At 37.4% G+C, this 22,907-nt stretch overlaps 1 protein-coding gene and 1 pseudogene across 1 annotated transcript in view; one reads left to right on the top strand and one right to left on the bottom strand.

Annotated features, from left to right (window-relative positions):
• CRYBG3 (crystallin beta-gamma domain containing 3) overlaps positions 1-22,907 on the top strand; it is a 103,869-nt gene that overhangs the window by 79,336 nt on the left and 1,626 nt on the right. Inside the window, exons 16-20 of the mRNA XM_023528465.1 lie at positions 2,210-2,319; positions 5,731-5,857; positions 14,926-15,065; positions 17,693-17,816; positions 22,254-22,501. Coding sequence (XP_023384233.1) covers positions 2,210-2,319; positions 5,731-5,857; positions 14,926-15,065; positions 17,693-17,816; positions 22,254-22,501 — 749 coding nt within the window. The remainder of the gene's footprint in view (positions 1-2,209; positions 2,320-5,730; positions 5,858-14,925; positions 15,066-17,692; positions 17,817-22,253; positions 22,502-22,907) is intronic.
• LOC111737437 lies at positions 20,701-20,819 on the bottom strand (annotated as a pseudogene).

The raw sequence follows: 22,907 nt of genomic DNA, 5'->3' as shown, positions 1-22,907 counted from the left end.
AAAAAAGCTCATCTTTTGTTCATCTGACTTCTTGCCTGTGTTCTAAACAACCTGTTTGAATTGTTTTGTACATTTATTCTACATTAATCTAGAAAGGAAACCAAAACAGTTATCCAGCTAGCTTTTCACAGGACTTAATTTTAGCAAATCACTGTGGCTTAATTTTACCGAGTGGAAACCACATTTTAATTATTATAATTAAGTGCAGAGTCAGTGTCTGTATGTACTGTCCTTAGGATATTATTATGAGAATTGTTCTATTCTGTTTGTAAGGTAGTCAGAATGAGGTGTTAACTTTTCTGGGGATTGGTCAAATATTGGATGAACCATATCTTATGTGGGGGGTGAAAATAATATATACTTAGATCAGCCTTATGCCCAGTTTTTTAGTTTGGCTAGACAATATTTTAACTCATAAATCAAAATATTTTATGGCGAATTTTGTAGAGTGTGTGTGTATTTTAATTAATGCTTCTGGGCATGAAGACAGAAGTAGAGATGGCTACTATATAAGTAATCTGAAATTGCGTTGTCATTTGTCTAGGATTTGATATTTCATGGCTTCATGATGAAATATTGAAATACAAATCGTAAGCTCAACAATATTCCTCAACAAACTGGGAATACAAGCAGTGAATGAAAGAGGCGTGATCTCTGTTCTCAAGTGGTTTTTCAGATTCTAATTGTGAATTAACATAATATTTGCATGTAGGAGAAATTCCTCTGCATTTTTGGGCGTTAAATGTGAGTCACTTTTAGACTCATATTACAAACTTTTAAGTTAAAAAACATAGCCTGCAAAACCACTAACAAAAATATATACTCTTATCAGGGAATTTAGGGGCAGTTTCCCTGGACTTGTAGAATTGTTCTTATACAGGGAGCTGTTCCAGAGTCTTGTCTCGTTGTGGACTTCCTCTTTGCTGCTATATTCTGTCTCCATCAGAAAGACCGAGGTAGAAACTTGCTGGGTCACGTGTTCGTAGGTCAGGGAGTCCCTTGGTGTTTTAATGCTCCAAATGCAGCCTGGCTTCACAGTAGGAAGCCATGTTGTGCAAGCTGCAGTTGGTCAGGGACAATTGATTCTCTCACCTCCCTGGTTTTGGCTGATCTTTGATATCAGGCTAAGCAAGGTCGGGGCAGAATGAGATAGTCAAGAAATAATTCTTCATTACTTAGAGACCATCATCCTATAAGAGGGCCCTTGGGAAAAAGAAGGAGTCAAACATCGGCTGCTTAGAGAAGCCTTGTTCTCTGTCAGCGTGAGCAGAAGAAATGGCGACATAATGATGCATTAACTACAGTGCAGGCCTGTCAGTGCAGGGTGAGCCTGTGGGCCATGTTATTTCAAGGTCTCGGTGTATTATGAAATATTTATAGGGCTCATTAATTTTTTCTTACCTATTACAGATACAAGGTCACTAGAATTGCAGATTACTGTATCTCTAGAGGTCCGAAGAATTATAGTTGAGATTTCCTGGATTTTTCTTGACAAAAAGGACTGAGTAGAAATGTAGTTGTATGTAAGCGTAAGCAGTACATTTAAGGTTTTCTTACCAGCAAACTGAAGCCTGTAAGCTGAAATGCATGACACAGATGTCTTTCTTTCTTTATTATAAATCTTCTACTAATCCCATCATTATTATCTTCTCTACCATCTGTTCCTGTGCTCTCACAGGCACTCTCATGCTCACTTATGGGCATGTGCTCACGCTTTCTCCTCCTCCCTTTTATTAACTGTAGATCGGAAAGACTTGGCGAGAGAAGGAACATACCACCTTTCACACTAATCCAGACTTCCTTTGTTTTTAGTGCTAAATTGCTGCTTGTTTTATACCTATAGTCTCACCACAAGGGATAATAATTGTTTGATACAATGTACAAAGACCACGTTTTAGTGGAAGAGGGATTCTGATTTACTTTTACAGGTAGAATTATTTTATGAGCTTCTCTGCCCAGAATCTGGTGCAAGAGATAGATGAAAATGGTAAATAGATGCTGATTTTTCTGGAAACAGGTAAAGGGAAAAAAAATGTGAGTTTAAGGAAAATGTCATCCTTAACATGGATTCATGGATAATAGATAAAATATGAATCTGTAATATTTTTCTGAACTTTTTAGGACATGAAACTTAAGGTTTTCTTTTGCTTTTGTGATGATGTCAATTTGTTTCTGTTTGTTGTGTTTTTTGTTTTTTTTTTTTTTGTAGCTCAAAGCATTCAGTAAACCAGGGTTCCAAGGTGAATGTATAGATTTTACAAAAGAAATTTCTGATTTGACTTCATTCACTCCATGTTCTTTTAAAGTTGTTCGGGGTTGGTAAGTAGGCTTATTGAGTGTTTCTTACTATTGCTTAATAACTAAATTTCTTGTAAAATTGAAAGATTTGATGTTTTATTTTATTGCATTCACAGTGAAATAAAAACAATTTTTTAATCATTGGTTAACTGCTAACTATCCCATGTTAACTTTGCCCAAGTCATATCATGAGCCATTGTGTAATAGAAACAAAATGCTGACTAGCCATCTTTGGGAGCATTTCGATGATTGATTTTTTACTGTTACATTGTTTTCTAAATATTTGGAATGTTTATATTGTATGTTAATTGTATAGCTTAGTAGAATGCTCAAAATTAGTGGTTTTGTTCAAATAAGACATTCTTACTAAATTAAAACAAAACTTTTTGTTTAAAGTGTTCATCATCCCCATTGCACAGATGAGGATCCCTGATTCAGAGTTAGGGCTTCCCCAAGATCACACAGTAAATGTCAGACCCGAGATTGCTTCAGTCATTTTTTATTAAAGTCTGTGTTCTTCCAACTGCAGCAACATACTGGATCTTTTGTACATATATATGAACTGTATATGATTCTTAAGGCTAATACATAAATTCTATATTGACTTTTTATTGTAGTAAAATATGCATAACAAAATATACCATTTTAACTATTCGAAGTGTACAGTTCAGTGGTATCTCTGTGTATGAAATACCTCCCTAATAACTCATCAAAGTCTCTGTATTTGTTCTTTAAGATTCCTTGGAGTCATCAACTCTCCTTTCTCTCTTGAACCACTAGAAACTAGGTTCTCCTAGTTTCCATTTGAGGAACTTCAGTCTCCTAATTAACCCTGCTCCAGCATTGTATTATTTCCATTGTTTACCACAAACCAATCATAGCCTGCTTATTTGTCCAAAAATCCAGTTTAATATTTTACTACTCTCCTTTAAATTTCACAGTCATTCTCTCAGATCTGTTCAAACTCTTCAGGATTTACCATCTGCTAGTCTCATTTTCTCTATCTACTCTCTGTCCATGCTTATATTGTTCCCCCATCCTCTCCTTCCAACATTTACTCAGCCATGTATTTTCCCCCCTAGGATAGTGGGAGTCACTTTTTCTATAAAGAACCAGGTAGTAAATATTTTCACCTTTGTGGGCCATACAGGCCCTGTGCCAGCCACTCAGCACCACCACTGTAGTCAAAAGCAACCATAGATGGTACATAAATGGATGGGCATGGCTGTGTTCCAGTGAAGCTATTTATGGACATTAAAAATCTGAATTATATATAATATTCACATGTATGAAATCACCTTCTTTTAGTTTTTTAAAACCATTTAAACATGCAAAAATCAATCTTAGCTTGTAAGATAGGCAATGGGGTGATTTTGGCCCATGGGCAGTAGTTCACTAACCCTGCTCTACATTAGAGGTTGTAGGTTTCAGGTACATCTAGCCAACAGATGTTATTTTTTTTGGCCTACACATTATGTTTTTTTAAAAAAATCTTTGTATCAGTATTTAAGTTTAGGATATTTTTCAGAAGAACCTGTTTTCCACTTTCTCTTTAAAAATTAGAAGATTTGAAAACTGGCAATGCGTTTGCCTTTGGCAATGATTAGCTTGAGTAGATGGCTTACGTGCTCCTAATGTATCAAGGGGAAATGTTCCCAATTTTTTTTTTTTTGTTTGTTTTAAAGCTGGTACACTACTCACATTTCCTTCCTGGTCTCCTGCAGTTATGTAAGTTCATGACCCCTGCCTACTTCTTATCAGAATATATCTTGAAGCTTCAGTCTGTCCTCATTCCCTTTGCTAACCTTCTTGATGAATGCTAATTCAGTCTTTTCCCTCTCAGATTATCTATAGGTTTTCGTACTTCGAACCTGTCTTTGTGTTACTGTTTTTATACTTCCAAAAAGGATATGAGAGTTTTTACAGTATTAAAACACATAAGCTTGGACACCATTTATCCTCAAGTCTTTCATAAGACCTGAAATAATTTCATTACCAGTATTTGGCTCTGAGTTTCTTCTCCATTAAGATCAAAGAAAATATTTTGATAGATATATTTTTATTTTCTGATAAAAGGAAGCACTAACATTTTTCTGGAGGAAATGTTTTTTTCTAACACTGAAGTCTAGGAAAAATTAGTCACATGTGTCACTTCATATGGGGAATATACATTTTATTTGTATATAAAAAATTTTATATATGAAATATAATTTAAAAAGTACATTTTATATTTATAATATGCATTGTTTTATATGTACTTATATTTATGTGTAGTTTATTCAACTACAGTGTAATAAAAGAATACAAGAACCATGGCAATTGCTTCGGTACCTGGAATGCTTGAAAGATCTGGATTTGAGCCCAGTTCTATCACTTCCTAGCTACGTAACCTTAAACATATTTAATCATTTCGGTGAACCTCAGTTTCCTCATCTGTAAAAGAGGGATAATAATACTACTTACCTCAAAGATTCTTATAAGGATTAAATAAACAATACACATGGAGGGCTTAAGTCCATGCCTGACACATTGAGTCCATGCCTTTGATAATTGTTGGCCATAAAATGCTTATTGCATAGAAGGCATGACTGTAAATTGTAATGTCACAGAGCATTTCTATAGTTTTCCAAAGTAAACTTGGTCTCGCTGGAGTACAGTTCTGGTAATCTTCAAATACAGGTCCAGAACTTAAACACACCAAAACTGAAGAAGTAACAATTCTTCTTTTCAAAAGAATATGTCTTAACCAAGCTTTTGATGAGTGCCATATGGAAAATAATTCAGTATCAAATATTATGAAGGGCTTATTTCTTTTTTAAAATCTCCATTAGGTGACAGGTTTTATATACTTTGCTTTTAGGAATCTATCTTCTAACTCAGACTGAGGTAAACTCATTATTTTAAAAAATAAAAGTTTTTATTTCCATTCCCCCCGCAAAAACTTCTAATCTGTTCAAGAACTTAATGATCACTATAATTCGATCCCACAGTTTTGTACTTGAAGGCACTGAACGAAGCTAATGTCTTTAGCTTAAAGCAGGTGTCATCTTATTTCATATTTCAGCTCTATTATTTAATAATTGGGGAGACTTTGGGAAAATCATCTTACCTTTCTAAGCCTTCATTGTATTGCCTATCAAAGTAAGGATATATTTTTATTTCATAGAATTTTTGAGGATGCAGTGAAATAATATATGTAAAGTATTTAGCATATGTCTGGCACATGTTAAGCAGTCAAAAAATAATAGTGATAACTGGGTTTTTTTGTTTGTTTGTTTGTTTGTTTTGGTTTTTGGTTTGTTTTAACTGGTGGCAGCTATTCACTGCTGGTCCAGCACCATGACTCATGTCATACTCCTACCATAGTTCCCACAGCATGACGATGGTCAGCTGATGCAGCTTGACTGAATGTCTCACTTCTTATCTTTTTAGCTGGCTTCTATATTACCAAGAAGACATTTCTAATAACCAGTGTGTGTTAGAAGAAGGCCTCTATGCTGACCTTACTTCCTGTGGCTGCCCAACATCTAAAGTCAAATCCCTCAAGCCCATTGACTATGTAAGTACTTTGCTGAATGCATAAGGCTTTTTCTTGTTCAGTTTAATTACCTAGGAATTCAATGAGAATGCAAAGTTGGAGGAAAAGAAATATGGGCAAATGTAAAAATCTGAATAATTTACTTATGGATTGTAAAATGGAGATTCACTCATGAAATCTAACCAAAATGTAACATATTTTCCTTTTTGTTTTTGTTTAAAGCAGGAATGCTAATAAACTCAGGAACTAGAGTAATATAGGCCTGGACTTAAATCCCATTTGATACCTTAATCAGTTTGGGTGATATTGGCAAAATTCTTAGTTTCTGCATCTAGAAAAGAATAGCCCTTTATAAGGGCACTGGGATATTACAGAAAATGATGCTTGTAAAATGCCCAACATACAGCGAGCACCTCATTAGTGTCAGCTGTTGTATTATGGATGTAATTGTTATAGCCACTTAATAAAAGTAATCCGATTGTTTCATTATTAGATAAATCTAATAACAATTTGTCTGCTACACAGGTTTACAATGTCACTTTAAGGCATGGACCACCACTGGTATTGATTTCAAACCTTGTTGAGGGGCAGGGGAACTAGGGCTTTCCTGCATGTTGTGTGCAGAATTGTCTGGGTCACCTTGGAGGCCACATTTATAGAGTAAGTGGTTTCTCCTTTCTGTCATATTTCCTCAGAATTTTAAACATGAGGACAACAGGATCGCTCCTCTGGGGCGTCAGTTCTCGGCGCCTATTGAATAGGTCTGTGCAGAGCAGGCAGCAAGGGTTTGGGATATTTTCAAGGTATCTAGTTATGACTCCTAGGAGCATTTGGTTAAAGCTGAGATTTACACCAAGGTGATTTGAAGCCCTATGTTGTGGTCGGAGTGACTCATACCTTTCAGCCACAGCCAGCTTCGAGAATGATGGCCATACTCAGGATCTTTGATCACAACCCTTATTTCTCAAGGCTGAGGAATAAGAATAGGAATAGAATCCTTGGTCTATCTCAGTGGACCCTTAGACACCAACTTGGAAAGTCTAAGTGGCTCCTGATGCTTCCTGTCTATGGGAGGAAAACTGGCAGAAAAAATAGAATGTGGTCCAATCAGTCTTCCCAAGTATTGACGAGGCTATAAAGGGCATTCCAAGGTAGTCTACACTATGGGAAAGGAATTTTCTTCGGAATTTTTTGTGGTCAAGCCGGCAGATACTTATGTGGTATTAACTGTAAAAGCAAAATATGTAGTTCTAAATATGGAAGTTCCGTCTTGAAAGGATTTACAGGACTAATAATTCAATGAGCTAAACCAACTAAATTTCTAAGGACGGTGTTGTAGAAATAGTGACAATTAATGAGTATTACTGTTTTTCTTTGAAGAGTTACAATTCTTTTACATCCAGGAAGTCAAAAATGAATAATTAAAATTAGTAAAACTAGAAATGTTTTTACATAAATTGTGTGGTTGCACGTCCCTTTTTGGGTCTCGTGGAATCCAGGCAGTGTGGGTGAAGGTGCCTTTTGGGAAACATTTGAGAGCTATATAGCCTTTTCACTCCAAGAACTAATTAACATGTATATTCGACTTATGTAAGGACAGCACATTTAACTTTTTTAATGCCTCTGCATGGTAGTAAGTCTTTGAAAAGTGTTGTCGAAGACATGTTTAGACAGTTGTTTTGGTGTCGAAATGGAAGGAGTGTGAAGTGAGGTTGGGCATCCCAGCAAAGATCTCCAGAGTGACCCTGAAGAGGCTTTAACAGGTAGCATTTGCTTGACGAAGCCAGCCATGTTTCACCCCACCCCCAGCTCTGGCCCCAGCCTCAAAGCCCTGAGCTGATCAGATCTAGGAGACTGATATGTAAATCAGACGATCAGCTCGGTAATATGTACAAGGTTGGTGAACACTTGTACTAGTGACAGGAACGCTTGAGAATTCTGTCCTGGGTCTTTTTCTGCCTATGGAAGAACACGGGAAACCGATTAAGTCATCAGAAGGGTATTTATTGAGCATAGATTCAGGTAAAATAAGGTATCTTGAGATTAGCTGACATTCCCCACAAAAAAGACTCCTCCTGTTCCCTCAGAATCCAATTGCTCATTTTCTCCAGATTCTGTGCCTTCTGTCCCTGGAAAATGCTAGGCCCACTCTATCCTGCTTCTCCAATTCCTTCTGCATCTCCTCTCCCCCTGCTGCGTTCTTTCTTAGGAACTGATACACTTTTTTTCCTGTAGATTTGTTAATTTCACTCTCTATGCCAAAATCCAGTGTGATTCTGAATTCATTCTAGGAAATGTTTCAGGCCAGTTGAGTTGACTTTACATATCTATGAGCTCATCCTTTGATTTTGCTTTTATGAATACTAGAATTCTGAGGGTAGTTGGCATTCCCAGACGTGCTTAGTGACTAAATGCTAAAGTGGTATAATATTGAGGAGTCTTAAGACTCTTTATCTTCATATAAGATCAGTATGTTTTGCAATGACAGTTTGCTCCAGGCTGATTTCTATTTGTGCAGACATGTTACATTCCAGAGGCCCATGGATGCATAATTTATTGTCATGTTACAGTGAAAAAAGCTAGGAGCATAGTTGATAGTTTTGCTTCTCACTAATGTGACCTTGGGCGAATTAATTTATTTGGACTCAGTTAACTCATGTAAATAAACTGTTAGAGCACGTATTTTCAAATCTTTGACAGCCTCCAGCTCTTTTGGAAATAACTATCCTGAGAATATTTCGAATTGGAAATGAAAAACAATGTATCTAACCTTTAGGACACACGTGGCCTGAGGGAATTAGCTTTCAATAAGGTTATACCATATAACAGTCCCCAAAAGCATTAGAAGCTGGAGATGGGTGGGAAACCTAAATAAAATGTTTTAAGCACTGGGCTAGTAGTGTTTGGGGTAACTTGCTTTTATCATGTTTCTATGGGGGCAGCAGTCCACGCATTGCTTCTTTAGTGTCTCCATGGTGGCTTGGCATGGAAATTGGCCTCCTTTGAAGTAATAATCCAATCCTGGCAGCTACAACCAGGCAAAGCAAAAGAAACATCGTAACAAGAGGCTGTAGAAAAACTTCAAATGATTTTATGATGGTGATGACATAAATGATCTTAAGAGGTAGAATAAGAATTGGCAATTCATTCTGTGCAAGAAAACTGAGTAAGGTGCACAGCTATAAATAGAAGGAGACTGTAAATCCTGCCACAGAATGAAAGGAAGCAATGAGTTTATAAAATGTATAAGAGTCTGGTTACTATTAAATTTTCAGCTGAACCCACATAGATTTAATTATAATAACTATTGTGTACATTTTAAAAGTGAAGACCAATAGAAGCCGATAGTAAACATGAACTTCCCTGTCAGACATCTGAAGCATTTCCCTTTCAATCAAGGCAGAAGTCATAGATCTATCACCATTTCTATTCAACAATATTCTGGAGGCCCAGCCACTTGAATAAGATTAAAACAAACAAAAAAAAAGTATAAAGGAGGAAACAAAATTGTCAAGAGTATCTGCAAATGAGTTATTAGGGTTAATATGAGTTTTTTAAAAGTTGCAGAATACAAGAAAAATAGCAAACCCTGGGGACTTTGGAGTAAATCTAACACAAGGCAAGTATGTCCTGAATGGAGAAAACTATAAAAACTTTATTGAAGATCAATATAAAACATGGACAGAAACTTCTATAGATAAAAAGGCTCAATATTGTGGTCTTCCTCAAACTAATACAATTTCAGACAAATGCTTATAGACTCTTTCATCCTCTTTTAGGGTGCGGGATGGGATAGGGTGGTGAAACACTACAAGCTTATCGTAAAATTATTTTGAAAGAAATAGGGGTTCAAAATAGCCAAGATATTTTTAAGAACAATGGGCAGTATCGCTTGTCCTGCCAAATATATATTTCATCATAGAGCAATAATAATTAAGATATTAAGTATTGATACAAAGAGACACAAAGCAGTGGAACCAGGACAGCATAAAAGAAATTGACCTACTTAAATAATGGAATTTGGAATGTGACAAAAATAGCATTACAGTGGGCTGTTAAGAACTATTAAATGGTGTTGAGACAATTGGCCCTTTACGTGGAAAAAGATAGTTAGAATGTTGTCTTACTCCAAACACAAAAATAAGTTCCAGATGGATTATTGCCAACCTAAATGTGAAAAACAAACTTTAAAACTTAGAAGAAAATATAGGAAAACTATTCTAATGATACTGGAGTAGGATGGTTTTAATCACAAAACATATAAGTAAGAGAAGGGTAAAAGGCAAGTGTATACGTTTCCTACAGCTGCTGAAACAAATTACCACAAACTTAATGGTTTAACAACAAATTATCATATAGTTCTGGTGTTCAGAAGTCTAAAAAAAAAAACTTCCTGAGGTAAAATTGAGGTGCTGGCAGCACCACATTCCTTCTAGAAGATGCTAGGGGAGAATCTGTTTCCTGACCTTTTCTAGTTTCTAGAGGTCCCCAGCATTCCTTGGCACACGGCCCACTTCCTTCTTCAAAGTTCACTAACTTCTGCTCTTAATCTTCTATCTCTGACCCTTCTGCCTCCCTCTTATGTGGACCCTTGTGATTATATTAGGCCTGTCAGGATAATCCAGACTAATATCCCTATGTCAGAATTCTTAACTCTTAATCAAATCAGCAAAATCCCTTCGACCCTGTCGAGTAACGTATTTACAGGTTGTAGAGACGAGGATGTGGACATTCTTAGGGAGTAGGGGTAGAAGTGGGAGAATATTAATTATTCAGCCTACCACAGCAAGCCACAGCCCAGGAAAATATATTTGCAGCCCTTATAACCTGCAGAGTTTAGTATACAAAATATAAAAAGAACTCTTTCAAATCAGTTGAGAAAAAATAAACCTATTTCCAAAATTGGCAGAGGATATGAATAGGCAGTTCATAGAAGAGAGAAAATATGGCTAAGGGCATTCAAAGTATGATGTTAAACCTCACTAGTGATGAATGCAAAGTAAAACAATAATTAAGTAACATTACCTTACTTTAGATACAAATATTTGTAAATCCGACAACACCAAGGTATAGTTTAGTAGCAGAGAAATGGGATTATTCATACACAGCTAGTAGAAGGAGTGTCAGTTAAGATGTGGGGAGGAAAAATAAGGATGTTTGTTACAAGACTGATGGATGAAATAGACTAGCACATATAAAGATATGCAATACAGTTGTTACAATGAGAGTGAGCTACATATTACTAAAGGATGTTACAGTATGGTAAATGTATACAGTAAGATACATTTCAGTGAAATTTCAGAACAGGATGTAAACCATTAGTAAAGTATAAAAACATGATCTTGAAAGATTCACAACTTCAGCATGGTGGTTACCTCTGGTGTGTGGGGGGGAATTAAAATTCAGCTATGCCTGTTATGTTTTATTTATTTATACAACTTGATACAGCTATGCTAAAATTAAAATGTATTTGGGGCATTGGGTACATGGTCATCTGTATATTATTTATTCTTTTTGAAATGTATTATAACTTTTTTTTAAAAGGGAGTAAAAAGGGAAGACCAGTTAGAAAGAATTATAATGAAACTGATTTTCTAAGGCAAATGAAAGAGGCCCTGTGAGGAGGATTACAGTTCATTGGTGAAGAGTTTGGTTTGGGAGTCTGACAGACTTGCTGTTAGCCAAGTGACCTGGGCATGCGTCTGGCCACTCTAAGCCTGAACTTTCTCTTCTAATTAAATATGAGGATTAAATGAGCCATTGCATGTTAAGCCTTTAGCACATGATAAGCACTCAATATCATAACTGCTCATAGACAGTAGTTAACATTTGTTGTGCACCATCAAGACTTGATAGGCTGAAGGTATTTATATGGTTTTGTTTTAAATAGGCCAAACTTAGAAAATCCCATATTAGAGTCTGATTGGAGATTTATGAGACTGCTATTAAATTTTCAGCACATATTAAGTGATATGTATATTACATTATTACCATTTATTGCCATTTAAAATATTTTAGCTTAGTTTATGGGATGAGGAGTAGTGATGAGTGTTTTCTTTTTTTCTTATTGAAAGTTCATTCACACAATTTGTTCAAGTCTTTTTTCTTAACCACAACCTCCTTTTAGAAACTTTATCGTCTTTGCATAGTTTAGACATGACCCAGCAGGGATGTCCTGTTACTACTGGCCCCAAATGGTTGGCTGTCTTCTAAGTTAACATGGACTGAGGCCAAGAGATTTGTAGAGCTCAAATTGTAATTAAATTCTGGTGATTTCTATTGTCCTTGAAAAGTTCAGATTACTCTGGCATCTTCAGATTTGAAGACTATTAATAGCTTATATCAATTCCTACTTTTGTGTTTGAAAATCTATCAGAAAAGTATGGTTTAAAAATAGTTCTTCAGTATGCTGTTTCTGAATGATTACCTGTTAACCACCCCCACCATCCTGCCCTCACTTAGCACTTGTATGTAGACATTCAATCTACCTAACCTTTAGTACATTTATACATCAAGTCTGTTTATAAATTTAAGTATATCTATCAATTAAGAATATCAAATCAAAACAATTTAAATAGATAAAAATCAAGTTAAATATCAGACCTCTGTGGGGAGGAAATGACTTTAAGCTTAGAAACAATAGATTTTCTCAAATGAAAAGTTTAGAAGGTGGGAGCAGATGATATCTCCTTGCTGTTGCTAACATTGTCGGGCAGGGTATTCGTCTACATTAGTCATATTTTTTTCCTTGATTAATGCTGTTGGTTTATGTTCTTTGCCCATTGACACGATGGGTACCTGAGAGCGCCGTGAGTGATTCATATAAACTCATAAAAATACCTCATTTTTTACAGTTCTTTCTCAAACTCCTTGCATCATCATTTTTCAACATTTTTTTGTGATCCCCTCTATCAAACTTTTCATAGTTTTCCCTAAAGTAAATTCCTAGTTGCCCAATTTCTAAATCGTCTTTGAATTTGAGAGTGAATTTGAGGGTGTTTGAGGGATAATGGCAGCCTTTTGAAAAATGTCTTTGTGGGCATTCTGCAAAAGGAAGAGGAAAATGTGTACAGGTACTATTTTTCTTAGGATAATGCTTAGCATTTAAATGACATTTTCATAATAAGCTTTTAATTTTTTACCCACTGGGATTTAAAACAGTTACATCATGTCAGCATTAAATACCTTTAACATAGGTGTCTGTCACTCTTACCACAGCAAACTCTACTAGGGTGAGTGTTGCTGATGGTTGATTTCGAGCCCTTTCCAGGCCCCCTGCTTGTCTGCCCTTCCTTACAAATCAGTAACTCAACAAGTAGTAAAGAGTGTGGGGAGGTAAGCCGAAATGCTTTTTTAAAAGCTTAGGGGTGAAGATGTTGGAAAAAGTCCCACAGTAAAGTCAGCGGCTTACCCATGGAGAGTGATTGTCCATTTTCAGACACTAGTTTCAGTGGGTAATTTAGAGTCTGTGATTGCCTGGCTGCATTCCTAACCTGCTGTTCTGGACTCCTAGAAGTTCCTTTATTCCATAAACCATTGGGATGCTTCCAGTTGGTTATTTTGCAGATAGCAGAAGAGATACCTAATCTTGCCTGCAGTTACTCAGTAACTCTGCAACTAAAGATGGGTGTGTGTTTCTGGCCCAGCTGATGGCATTTACTGAAGGAAAATCAGTGCTCCTGGGCAGGCAGCCTTTTCCCTCCTGGCTTGCTGTTTCACCGTGCACAGTGGTGCTTCCGTTCTTTGCCAGTATCCTAATCCCTAGCGCTGCACTATCCAGTTACCCTAGCACTGGCCACATGGGGTTAACTTTAAATAAATGAAAATTAGATAAAACAAATTCAATTTCTTGGTCTCACAAACCACATTTCAAATGCTTGATGGCCACATGCGGCTAGCAGCTACGAATGGAGGAGTGCACGTGTACAAGATTCCGATCACCGCAGAAAGTTCTGTTGGGCAGTGTTTCAGACCTGATCAGCAGGCAACCTTTGCCACATAATGAAATGTAAAGACAGGATTACACACTTACCTATTTTAAAAACCTGGAAATTTCTCAGCATTCTTTATGATTTTATTCATGGACTGATTCCAGTCAGAGATTCTGGACTGATGGATTGGACCTCTCACTCCTTCCTAGAACCGTCCCTCTTGTCTTGCATTATTCACCTTCTTTCTCTTGTTATCACCTTCCACCGTGCTCACAGCATGCCCATAGGCCACTGACCCACTTCCTTCCTCTTCGCCAAACTTTTCTAATAAATACCTTGTCCTCTGTCCTTACAACCTAGATTCCACTTGTCATCTCCTACAAGCCACTCAAACAGTTGTCTTATAGGTAACCAGCTGCCTCTTGATTGCCAAACCCAAACAACCGTATCTCAGGCACCCTCTTCCTCAGCGTCTCCGAAGTGTTTAATACTTATTTTCTTTCCCTTTTATTTCATACACGATGTTTTCTCTTTTGGCTCGCCTCTCCTAGTTCACGTGTTCCATCAGCTCCACAGGCCCATCTCACCACCACCTATCTTCGTGGGTCGGCACAGTTCTGTCTTCCTTCCGTTTCCATTTTCTCACCCGTAATGCAGAAATCACCCATCTCTGCGCATTCTAGCTTATTGTTGTTAAAGTAAAAATGTCTTTTCCTCCCTCCTAGGAATGTTTTTAAGAGCCTAGAGCCATAAAATCAGCCTTCTCAGTGACTCCTCATGTGGCCTCCTGGGAAATGAGGGTGCCATTCCATTCTCTGTTCATTCTGTTGCCAGCTAAAAGCATTAGCAGGATCAAAATGTGGTCTATGTTAACAGCACAGCCAGCCCTTAATATGTGATTGGAACGAGGTGCCCATTTTTATTACGAGATTAAGATTGTTTTTCTGAAATTTGTTAATTTATCAAAAATTGAATAAAAATTAATAGAATCTGATCCCACCAGTGCAGTTTTGGCTATAACATCTTTAGAGGGTGAAGTAGAAAACACTATGCATTTGAGAATACAGTGGATCCAGGGTACCACCTGCATTCTGCCTGGGATGTCACTGATGTGTGGCCACTCCTTTTGGTGATGCTTTTTCTTTTTTGTGCTGTTAGATTTTTGAAGAACCCTCCATCAGCCTTTTTGCTCTGGAACATTGTGAAGGAAGAGAGTTACATCTGGAAGAGGCCGTGAATTCTGTTCTAAACAAGGACCTGCACTTCTACACTCAGTCCGTGTGGGTAAAAAGTGGACTGTAAGTATTGGAGGAAGGCTTGGCCCGGTTCAGTCACTGTTTGAGGACAGTGTTGCAAAGTTGCTCTTTATTCCCCTATTGTTGCTTTTTTGTGGTCTGATGGTGCTCTTACTCCTTTTATCTCTCAATGTAATAATAGTAGTTTCTGTTTAAATAAGAGAAGACTGTGGACCATGTCCGTATTTAGAAGTATTCAGTGGTCCGGTCTGGGAGAAGAGCCCTTTGGTTTGGGAGAGAACAGCTGCCATGTGTTCAGAGCCTGTGTCGAGAGTAGGTTGACCAGAAGACCATAACCAGTTGAGCCCACTTTCAGGGAAAACCTAGTTAAGTCAGCAGTTTTGGTTGAGACCATTGTCTGCTTAAGACAAGTGACAGTTTGTTAAGATTGATAGTGTTTTTACTGTACTTTGATTTGACATCTTGTTCTAGAGCTGTTTGCTCCAGAGTACTCATTTTCATGCTGTGAGTATCTTGGTTTGACCTTGCCTGCCTACCGGTGTTGCTGTTCATTCAGGTTGTCAGTCAGTCAGAGTGGATCCAGGTTGTGTGGGGCCTGCACTTTTTTTTTTTATAAGCTGGGAGACTACTTTAAGAAAAGAAATGAATAAATTAAGGATACCTAAATTAGGTATGAACTTTGCATTTTTATTTAAAACAAAAATGGTAAGAGGCTTTGCAAACCTTGCAAATGAGGGGCCGTGAAGCTGAGGTTCAATTTGCTTCCTGGAAAATCTGCCTCTTAGACCATTTCTGAAGAGTGGCATGTAAGCCTGTGCCACCTCCTGCACTATCGGTGTTCTGGTACCAAAAGTCAACTAAAAGAACACACAGTCATCTGAACACACAGATGATTAATTTAAAGATGGCTGTTTCTATTTCTTACAACTCTTAAATTGTGTGATAATCAACTCTGCATGTTTAACTACCTGGAGATAATGAAAGAGAAAGCCAAGAATATAAACTGATTTGAAAATTAACTTATAATAAATGGTTTTTGTATTATTCACATGTATAGCAGAAAGCATTTCACGTTTTAGTGTTTATTAAACTGATTTTGTATTCTGAGTATAGTAATCCCTATGTTATATTCCAGTATATTATTTACCACTTAACTCTGTTGGAACTGAATTTCATATCCCTGCGAAGACTTTCACAGCATTCTTATACATTTCTTTTCTTCATGTACCTAAGTGGAACTGATATTTATTGACTCATCATTTATTGATGGCATAAACTCACCATCTTATCTCACTCTTTTGTAGAAAATTGGTGCCATTTTACCTTGACTTTCTTCGTTTTCTTTAAATTATCTGCTTACTTTCATTGTTCTGGATTCTCTATAAGAATTGGTACATGGAGTAAGGATTAGTGAAGGCTGAAGGTTTTCTAGGCGACAGACGGTTTATAGAATGCCATTTAATTCAGAGCTAGCTAGCTACACCTGGTGAAAAGTTTTGTTTAATTCCCGTATCATTCCATATCTGATCTGTGATGGTAATGAAGGCCATGCTTTAGTGCACCATCTCACACAGCTTTTCAACTATGCAATTCATTTAGATTAATATTTAATGAGGTACAGTTTTATTAAAATCTTGCTCAGGTTTTATAATTGAAACTTCTCTGCCTATTTAAAGAATCTGCAAAGCTGGAGAGATGGATAGATATGCCTCTTCATAGGCATGCATAATTTGGCCAAGCCTGATCTCAGTTGTGGGGAACACGGTGCTTTGTGTGAGCCAAGCAAAGCAGCCACCTTGTCCTCCACACATACTTTCTGAAAGCACTGTTTAAGGTGACCTTGAGTCCTGCTCAGAATTTCAGATCCTCTTGGCGATCCCTGCTTCTTAGGCATCCAGCTTGATAACCACCAAAAGCAGGGCTTGGCAAACTTTTTCTGTAAAAGGCCAGATGGTCTTTTCAGTTTGTGGATCATCTCTGTCACAACTATTCAACTTGTCATGGTGATGGAAAAGCAGCCAGTGTTAGTCCATAAAGGAACAGGCACGATGTGTTCCATGTATTGAGACTCCAGACACCTCAAAGCCCTATACTTTTTTACACACTTTAACTTGGCCTGAGTTGAAGGCCCCCAGGGTACTGAGAGGATCTGCAAAGGAGCCAGGCCTTGATGGAAGAGTACGACAGAATTTCTGTGGATAATTTTTAGTAGTCTTTGGTGGCCTTGGAGAAGCTGTGGAATGTGTGTCTGCAGGGGTCACTGGAGCCACCTGGAGAGGCCCTGAAGGACATGAGATAAGCCTTCAAGTGGGAGAGTCTAGTGTTTTTTAACAGTGAGGGGTTATAGCTTATCTTTGAATATTAAAATGTAAGAAAAATGACTCAGTATTATCAAATGAACACAGAATTTTAGAGCTGGAGGGAACCTTGTTTCGAAAGGAAGGAAACCAGAATCCTAACTGGAATTCACATCATCTAAGCACCAGTCCAGTGGGATTTCTCCTAGTCATCCCTGCTTTTTCTGTTAAAAAATAGAATTACTTACTTTTTTCTTTTTAAAAATTCTATAAACCTAGATATTTTAAAGAATGAACCCTATATGGTATAATATAGGGATTGCCTATTGTTTAGAAGTATCCCCACTTTTTTTCTTTCCTGCTCTCATATAGGTGGATAGCTTATGAAGGTTCCAATTTCTTGGGCAGACAAATCCTACTCGAGCCTAATGAGATCCCAAACTGGACAGCATTCAGTAGGTGGAAAACAATTGGTTCCCTTCGTCCTATGAAGCAGGTAAGAAGAACCATAGGATCCAAAATAGCTTGCTTTTCTAGTACAAATTTCATAAACTACAGCATGTGAAATAATGATCATTTCATTTAGTTTGCCATTTATGTAGCAGGGGGCGTGGATTAGGATGGGAAATACTGTAGAATTTAAACAATTCATAAAATTGTTTTAAAGGTCAATGTTGGATTTTAGCTTTGAGCCTAGAGGCATATTTGATCATGTTCACTTTTCATGGAAAATTAAGAGCTCTGCGGCAAGCAAGAGAAACAAGAATGGACCCTTGAGACTGATGCTAGTTTTACTAAGTATTTAGATTTTGTCTCCCCTGCTTACATAATGCTCAGGATGGATCCTGGCAGTTTAGTTAAAATCGTATTTATTGCACACATACTGCTTGTCCGCCTTCTGTTTAAAAGCTTCCCAGTGCGCGTAAGATGCAATCTAAACCCTTCAGCATGGCCCATGTGACGTGGCTCTCCGCTGCTGCGGCAGGCTCCTCTTTCACTGGTTTCCTCACTCACATGGCTGAGACATGTGCAGAGTGCTTTCCCACTCAGGCTTTTGACACAGGCAGTGCCCTCTGTCTAGAAGGTTCTTTCCTCATCCTCTCCCTGGCTAATTCTTACCCATCTTTAAATTTAGCTTACACGTCAGGTCCTCAAGATGCTTCTTTCATAGTCTCTCCCAATCTAAATTAGATCCTAAAAGACTGGGTTCTTTTTCTACAAGACACTGCATGTGGTTTATTTATAATCTTATAGTCATGGTTGGATTTGGTGTTTTCTCACTCTGTTGCAAGCCCCGTAAAGGCAAGGCTGTGCATATTTTGCTTATTGCTCTACTCCCAGTGCCTGTCACAATGTCTGGCACATTGTAGGAGCTCAGGGACTATTCGTTTAATGAAGGAATGAAAATAAAAATGGATGAATGTCTGACATTATGCCAAGAATTATGAAAGCTATGGGGCAGATATCACTTCTACCTTATTGGAACATACTTTTGGCATGGGGCATGGGGGGTGGGGGGATAAAACATCCAACTAATATAAAATGAAAAACTGTGTAATCATCGAAAAGCCGCAAGCAATGTGCCTGGTTTAGAAAAGGGAAGTATGAAATGTGTGGGAGTGGTGGGAGGTTTCACGGAGGGCGGGAAACCCAAGCTAGGCTGCCAGCGGGGCAATGCAATGGTCAGTGGATATGCCATTTGTACTTCTAATCCCTTTAGAAACCTTTTCTCACTTGATTCCAACAGTAGTCCTTTAAGATAGGAGTTGTTAAAACATTTTCTAGATGAAAAAGTAGGCTCAGACAGGTAAAGCAAACTGTCAAGTCATCCAACTGCCAGAACGAGAATTTGAACTCAAATCTATTATGCTCTAAAATCCGCCAGAACTAGAATTCGAACCCAAATCTATTATGCTCTAAAATCCATGTTTTTAAGCAACCACACCCTACTTTCCTCTAAAATAAGATCAACTAAATATTTAGAGTGCCACCATATATTCCAGGCACTGAGTTCAGTGTAGCATAGTTGATATAAGTACTAAGGTTCTGATGTTCTGATCTGACATAGTGAATGCTAAGTAGATGACAGCCAATAAAAAATTAACCTTACTGGTCTTGCTGCCTCCCTCCCCACCTCTCTATCACACACACATACTCTCTCTCTCTCCCTCTCCCCTTCTCCCCTCATTCCCACTACTGTTCTGTTGGTTCAAATCCTAGTTCTCCCACTTGTAAACAGTGTGACTATGGATGAATCACATCATTTCTTGGCACCTCAGAATCATTACTGGTGAAAAGTGCTTTGCTTACCTCTCAGAATTATTGTGAGGATTAAATAAGATAATAAAATATGTAAAGAGCCTGACACGACATCTGGCTCATATTACTATGGTAACATTTTGAAAGTTTACTATTCACAGTGTCCCTGGAGAGAATCAGAGATGCTCTTCTGAGGGATACTAAACATTAGTGGGCTTTCCTGACAGACTGTGGTACAGGATTTCATGACCTTCACATCTTGCTTATTCTTCATTCTTGTCACATGGGATGATGGGGAATCCCACTTGAAAAGCCATGGGAAAAAACAAGGTAGAAGTGGCAATTTTGGCTTTGCCGTGTAGCTTTTACCAACTATATAGTAATGCTTAATCCTGTATGAGAAACTTCAGAAGCCAAGTTGGACCCAGATAATATTTCTCTCACTTTTGAAAGGGGTTCCTTGCTGGGGAAGGATGTCCCTGCCCATTGTTCAGGGTCCTGAGAATAAAAGATAGCTAGAACAAGAGCCTCTAATTTTACATAGTTTTTTGACAACATTATATGTGTTGTTCTTATTGCATTATGCTTTAGGAACTACCTGATTCCTATTCTGGTTAAAAATTTAATTACAAAATAGTATTTTAACAGGGATTATTTTCCCTGTTGTTTATTTAGGCCACAGCTTTGAAACCCAGCAAATCAATGCCGGGTTTCTAAAACAGTATTATAGGTCATAATTCCTTTTTGTTAAGTCTGTTGGTACTGCTTTAGTTCCTATTCTTATCTAGAAATTCATTTAAATAAAATGTAATTCTCTCTGAGGTTGGGAATTAGGAAGTCACTAAGGTACTTATGCATATCAGTGTTTTAAAGTATAATTACAGAGGATTTCAGACTACAAGTGTGTAGTAAGGGTAATTAGTACCTTGCTTGAGTTAATTGATTAAAACTGATGTTTGTTTCTAACATAATTGGAACTCTGTCCTTTGAAGGTCACTCCTGATTCCTTATATGTAAAAGGTAAGGAAACTAATAAAGATATAGGCGAGACAACTCTTGGTTGACCTCACAGATTCCAAGGACCTTGTTAGTTTACTATCCTTCATTTTTTTTATTTTTTATGCCTGCAGCACCTGGTCGTCCTAGATGGTCTCCCATCCAAGTACTAACCAGGCCCAACCCTGCTTAGCTTCCGAGATCAGGCAGGATCAGGCTTGTTCAGGGTAGCAAGGCCGTAGACTGAAGCCTCGACAATTTATAATTGCAGTGGGAGACCAGGATGAGTTATAGAAATTTAAGTACATTACTGTTGCATTATGAATGCAGAAGTTGTGATTTGAAACATTTAAAACATTTGCCTTTCAGTGACCCGATAAAAATTTGTCCATTGTTTATTTCATTAGGAAGGCTAATAACCATGGCAGCAGTCTACCAAAGTTCAGCTTGGCCTCCTGGTGATATTATGTTTAAAAATTGTAGAAGAGTCATTGTTGATCTTACCATGATACCTTGTTGCATTTACTTAGCACTTCAGTTTCTCCAAGTGAAGTATTCTCTTCTTAAATAACAGACCATTTGTTATTATTAAACAAGGTTCTAATTGGGATGTCAACACCTGACCCAAGGTGGGGATTTCAGGTGTCCTGTATTTTACTATATTAAGACTTGAGCCCCAAATCACGGGACTGAAAGAACAGTTTCTGTGGGGCTTGAATCATGTGTTGTCCTTTCGTTATCTTAATTCACACTGGCACCTTTGGAATTGGTCTGTTATTCCATGTGTCTAAGAGTAACTAGTGCATTCAGCACAGACCTTAGAGCTTCCTGGTTAAGAGGAAGGGTTTTGGTGAAGACAAACCTTGTTACTCCAAAATAAACTTATTTATAAAATTCGAGTCATAATTGTACTTTCTTAAAGAGTTGTTCCGGTTATTCTGACAGGTCATACAGTGGCCCAGAAAGCATTTAGCAGTGTTTGACATATACTAAGCTTTCGATAAATATTAATTAAATACTTAGAGGCAAGTCCTAGATTTTAATACTTTAAAACTTCCTGTATATATTCCAAGTCCGGCGGTGAAGTCCTTTGTTGCCCAATCTTTGAATACCTAAGTAGCGAAGAATAAACATGGAAGGTCTCTTCTTTTGAAGAAGTATAAAGGTCAGCAAAGTGTAAATGTCACCACCACAGCTACTAGGGTCCTCAGTGACCTCCAGTCAGTCATTTGGCAATCATAGCTCAAGACAGTCTCATTACTGTACTGTCTTTGCTAAGTTGCTGTTGGTAGTACCTTGCCCTTATTCCTACTCTCCTGCTTCCCAGAGCATAGCTAGGGCACAGTAGTTACTGATTAAACTCATCAAGTCCCTAATTCTTCACTGCCCTGTACCACATGGGAGTTCTAGTGAAAGTGTTTCCTTTACTCTTCCAAAGGGCCTTTTTCAGAAAAGTATAATAGAGATTGTATAATTTAAGCTTTGTGTTCAGTGGTCTAAGGATCTGTCAATAGAAAATTTATACATATTTGCTAAAGGGAATAAGAGGGAAAGAGATAAAAAATAAATTCCACCATGTCATGTCTCACTTCCCCTCCATGTTTTCCTTTTTTGGAAGGACTGATTGCCAGATTCAAATTTTTTTTTTTCTAAATTTCTTTGTTTCTCCCTATTGTAGCCTGCAGTGTACATTAGAATAAAAAACCGAGCCCAGAATGAATATCTTACAGTCACTGGAAATGTAGCTGACACAAGGACAACATCTGTGTGCATTTCTCCCTATAGTGGAAAGAATACTCAGATCTGGCACTACTGTCGAGGACTCTTTAAATCCAAGGTAACCAACCTGACACCTGACCCAACTTTTTGGTTTTTGGCTTTTTCTTTTGTAAACCAGAATCTTGTGAAATCAAATGGCATGAGAAAGTAATGCAGCTTGCCTAGAAAGTTTATTGCATGATTATATAAATACTGGTATGTATATTACTAAAGTATTTAAGTGAACTACACTTCAGGGAATTTTTCATTCTAGAAAATCCACTTTCTATTTTATAGTAAAAACTAGGGTGATAACATATTGTGGATATATCTAAATGATTTTTTTAGAAGCAATGATAAAAACCACTGGATCTAGACTGGACAGTGTGTTCTTTTGGTAAGAAGTTCCTTTCCAGTCCAGATAAAATCAGCTGTCTTTTGTGATTCTAAACATGGTGAAAACTTCTAATTTTCAAAATACACAATGAAGTAAGTAGTAGAAGGAAGCTATATTGGAGAAAGCCTAGAAAATAAAATTTAGTTTCTGTGACCTCTATTATGTTTGATGCTATGG

The sequence above is a fragment of the Pteropus vampyrus genome, unplaced genomic scaffold (genome assembly GCF_000151845.1).
Source record: "Pteropus vampyrus isolate Shadow unplaced genomic scaffold, Pvam_2.0 Scaffold26, whole genome shotgun sequence".
In the NCBI taxonomy this organism is placed as follows: domain Eukaryota; kingdom Metazoa; phylum Chordata; class Mammalia; order Chiroptera; family Pteropodidae; genus Pteropus; species Pteropus vampyrus.
The sequence above is the reverse complement of the archived record's forward strand: the minus strand, read 5'-3'. Positions and strand labels throughout refer to the sequence as shown.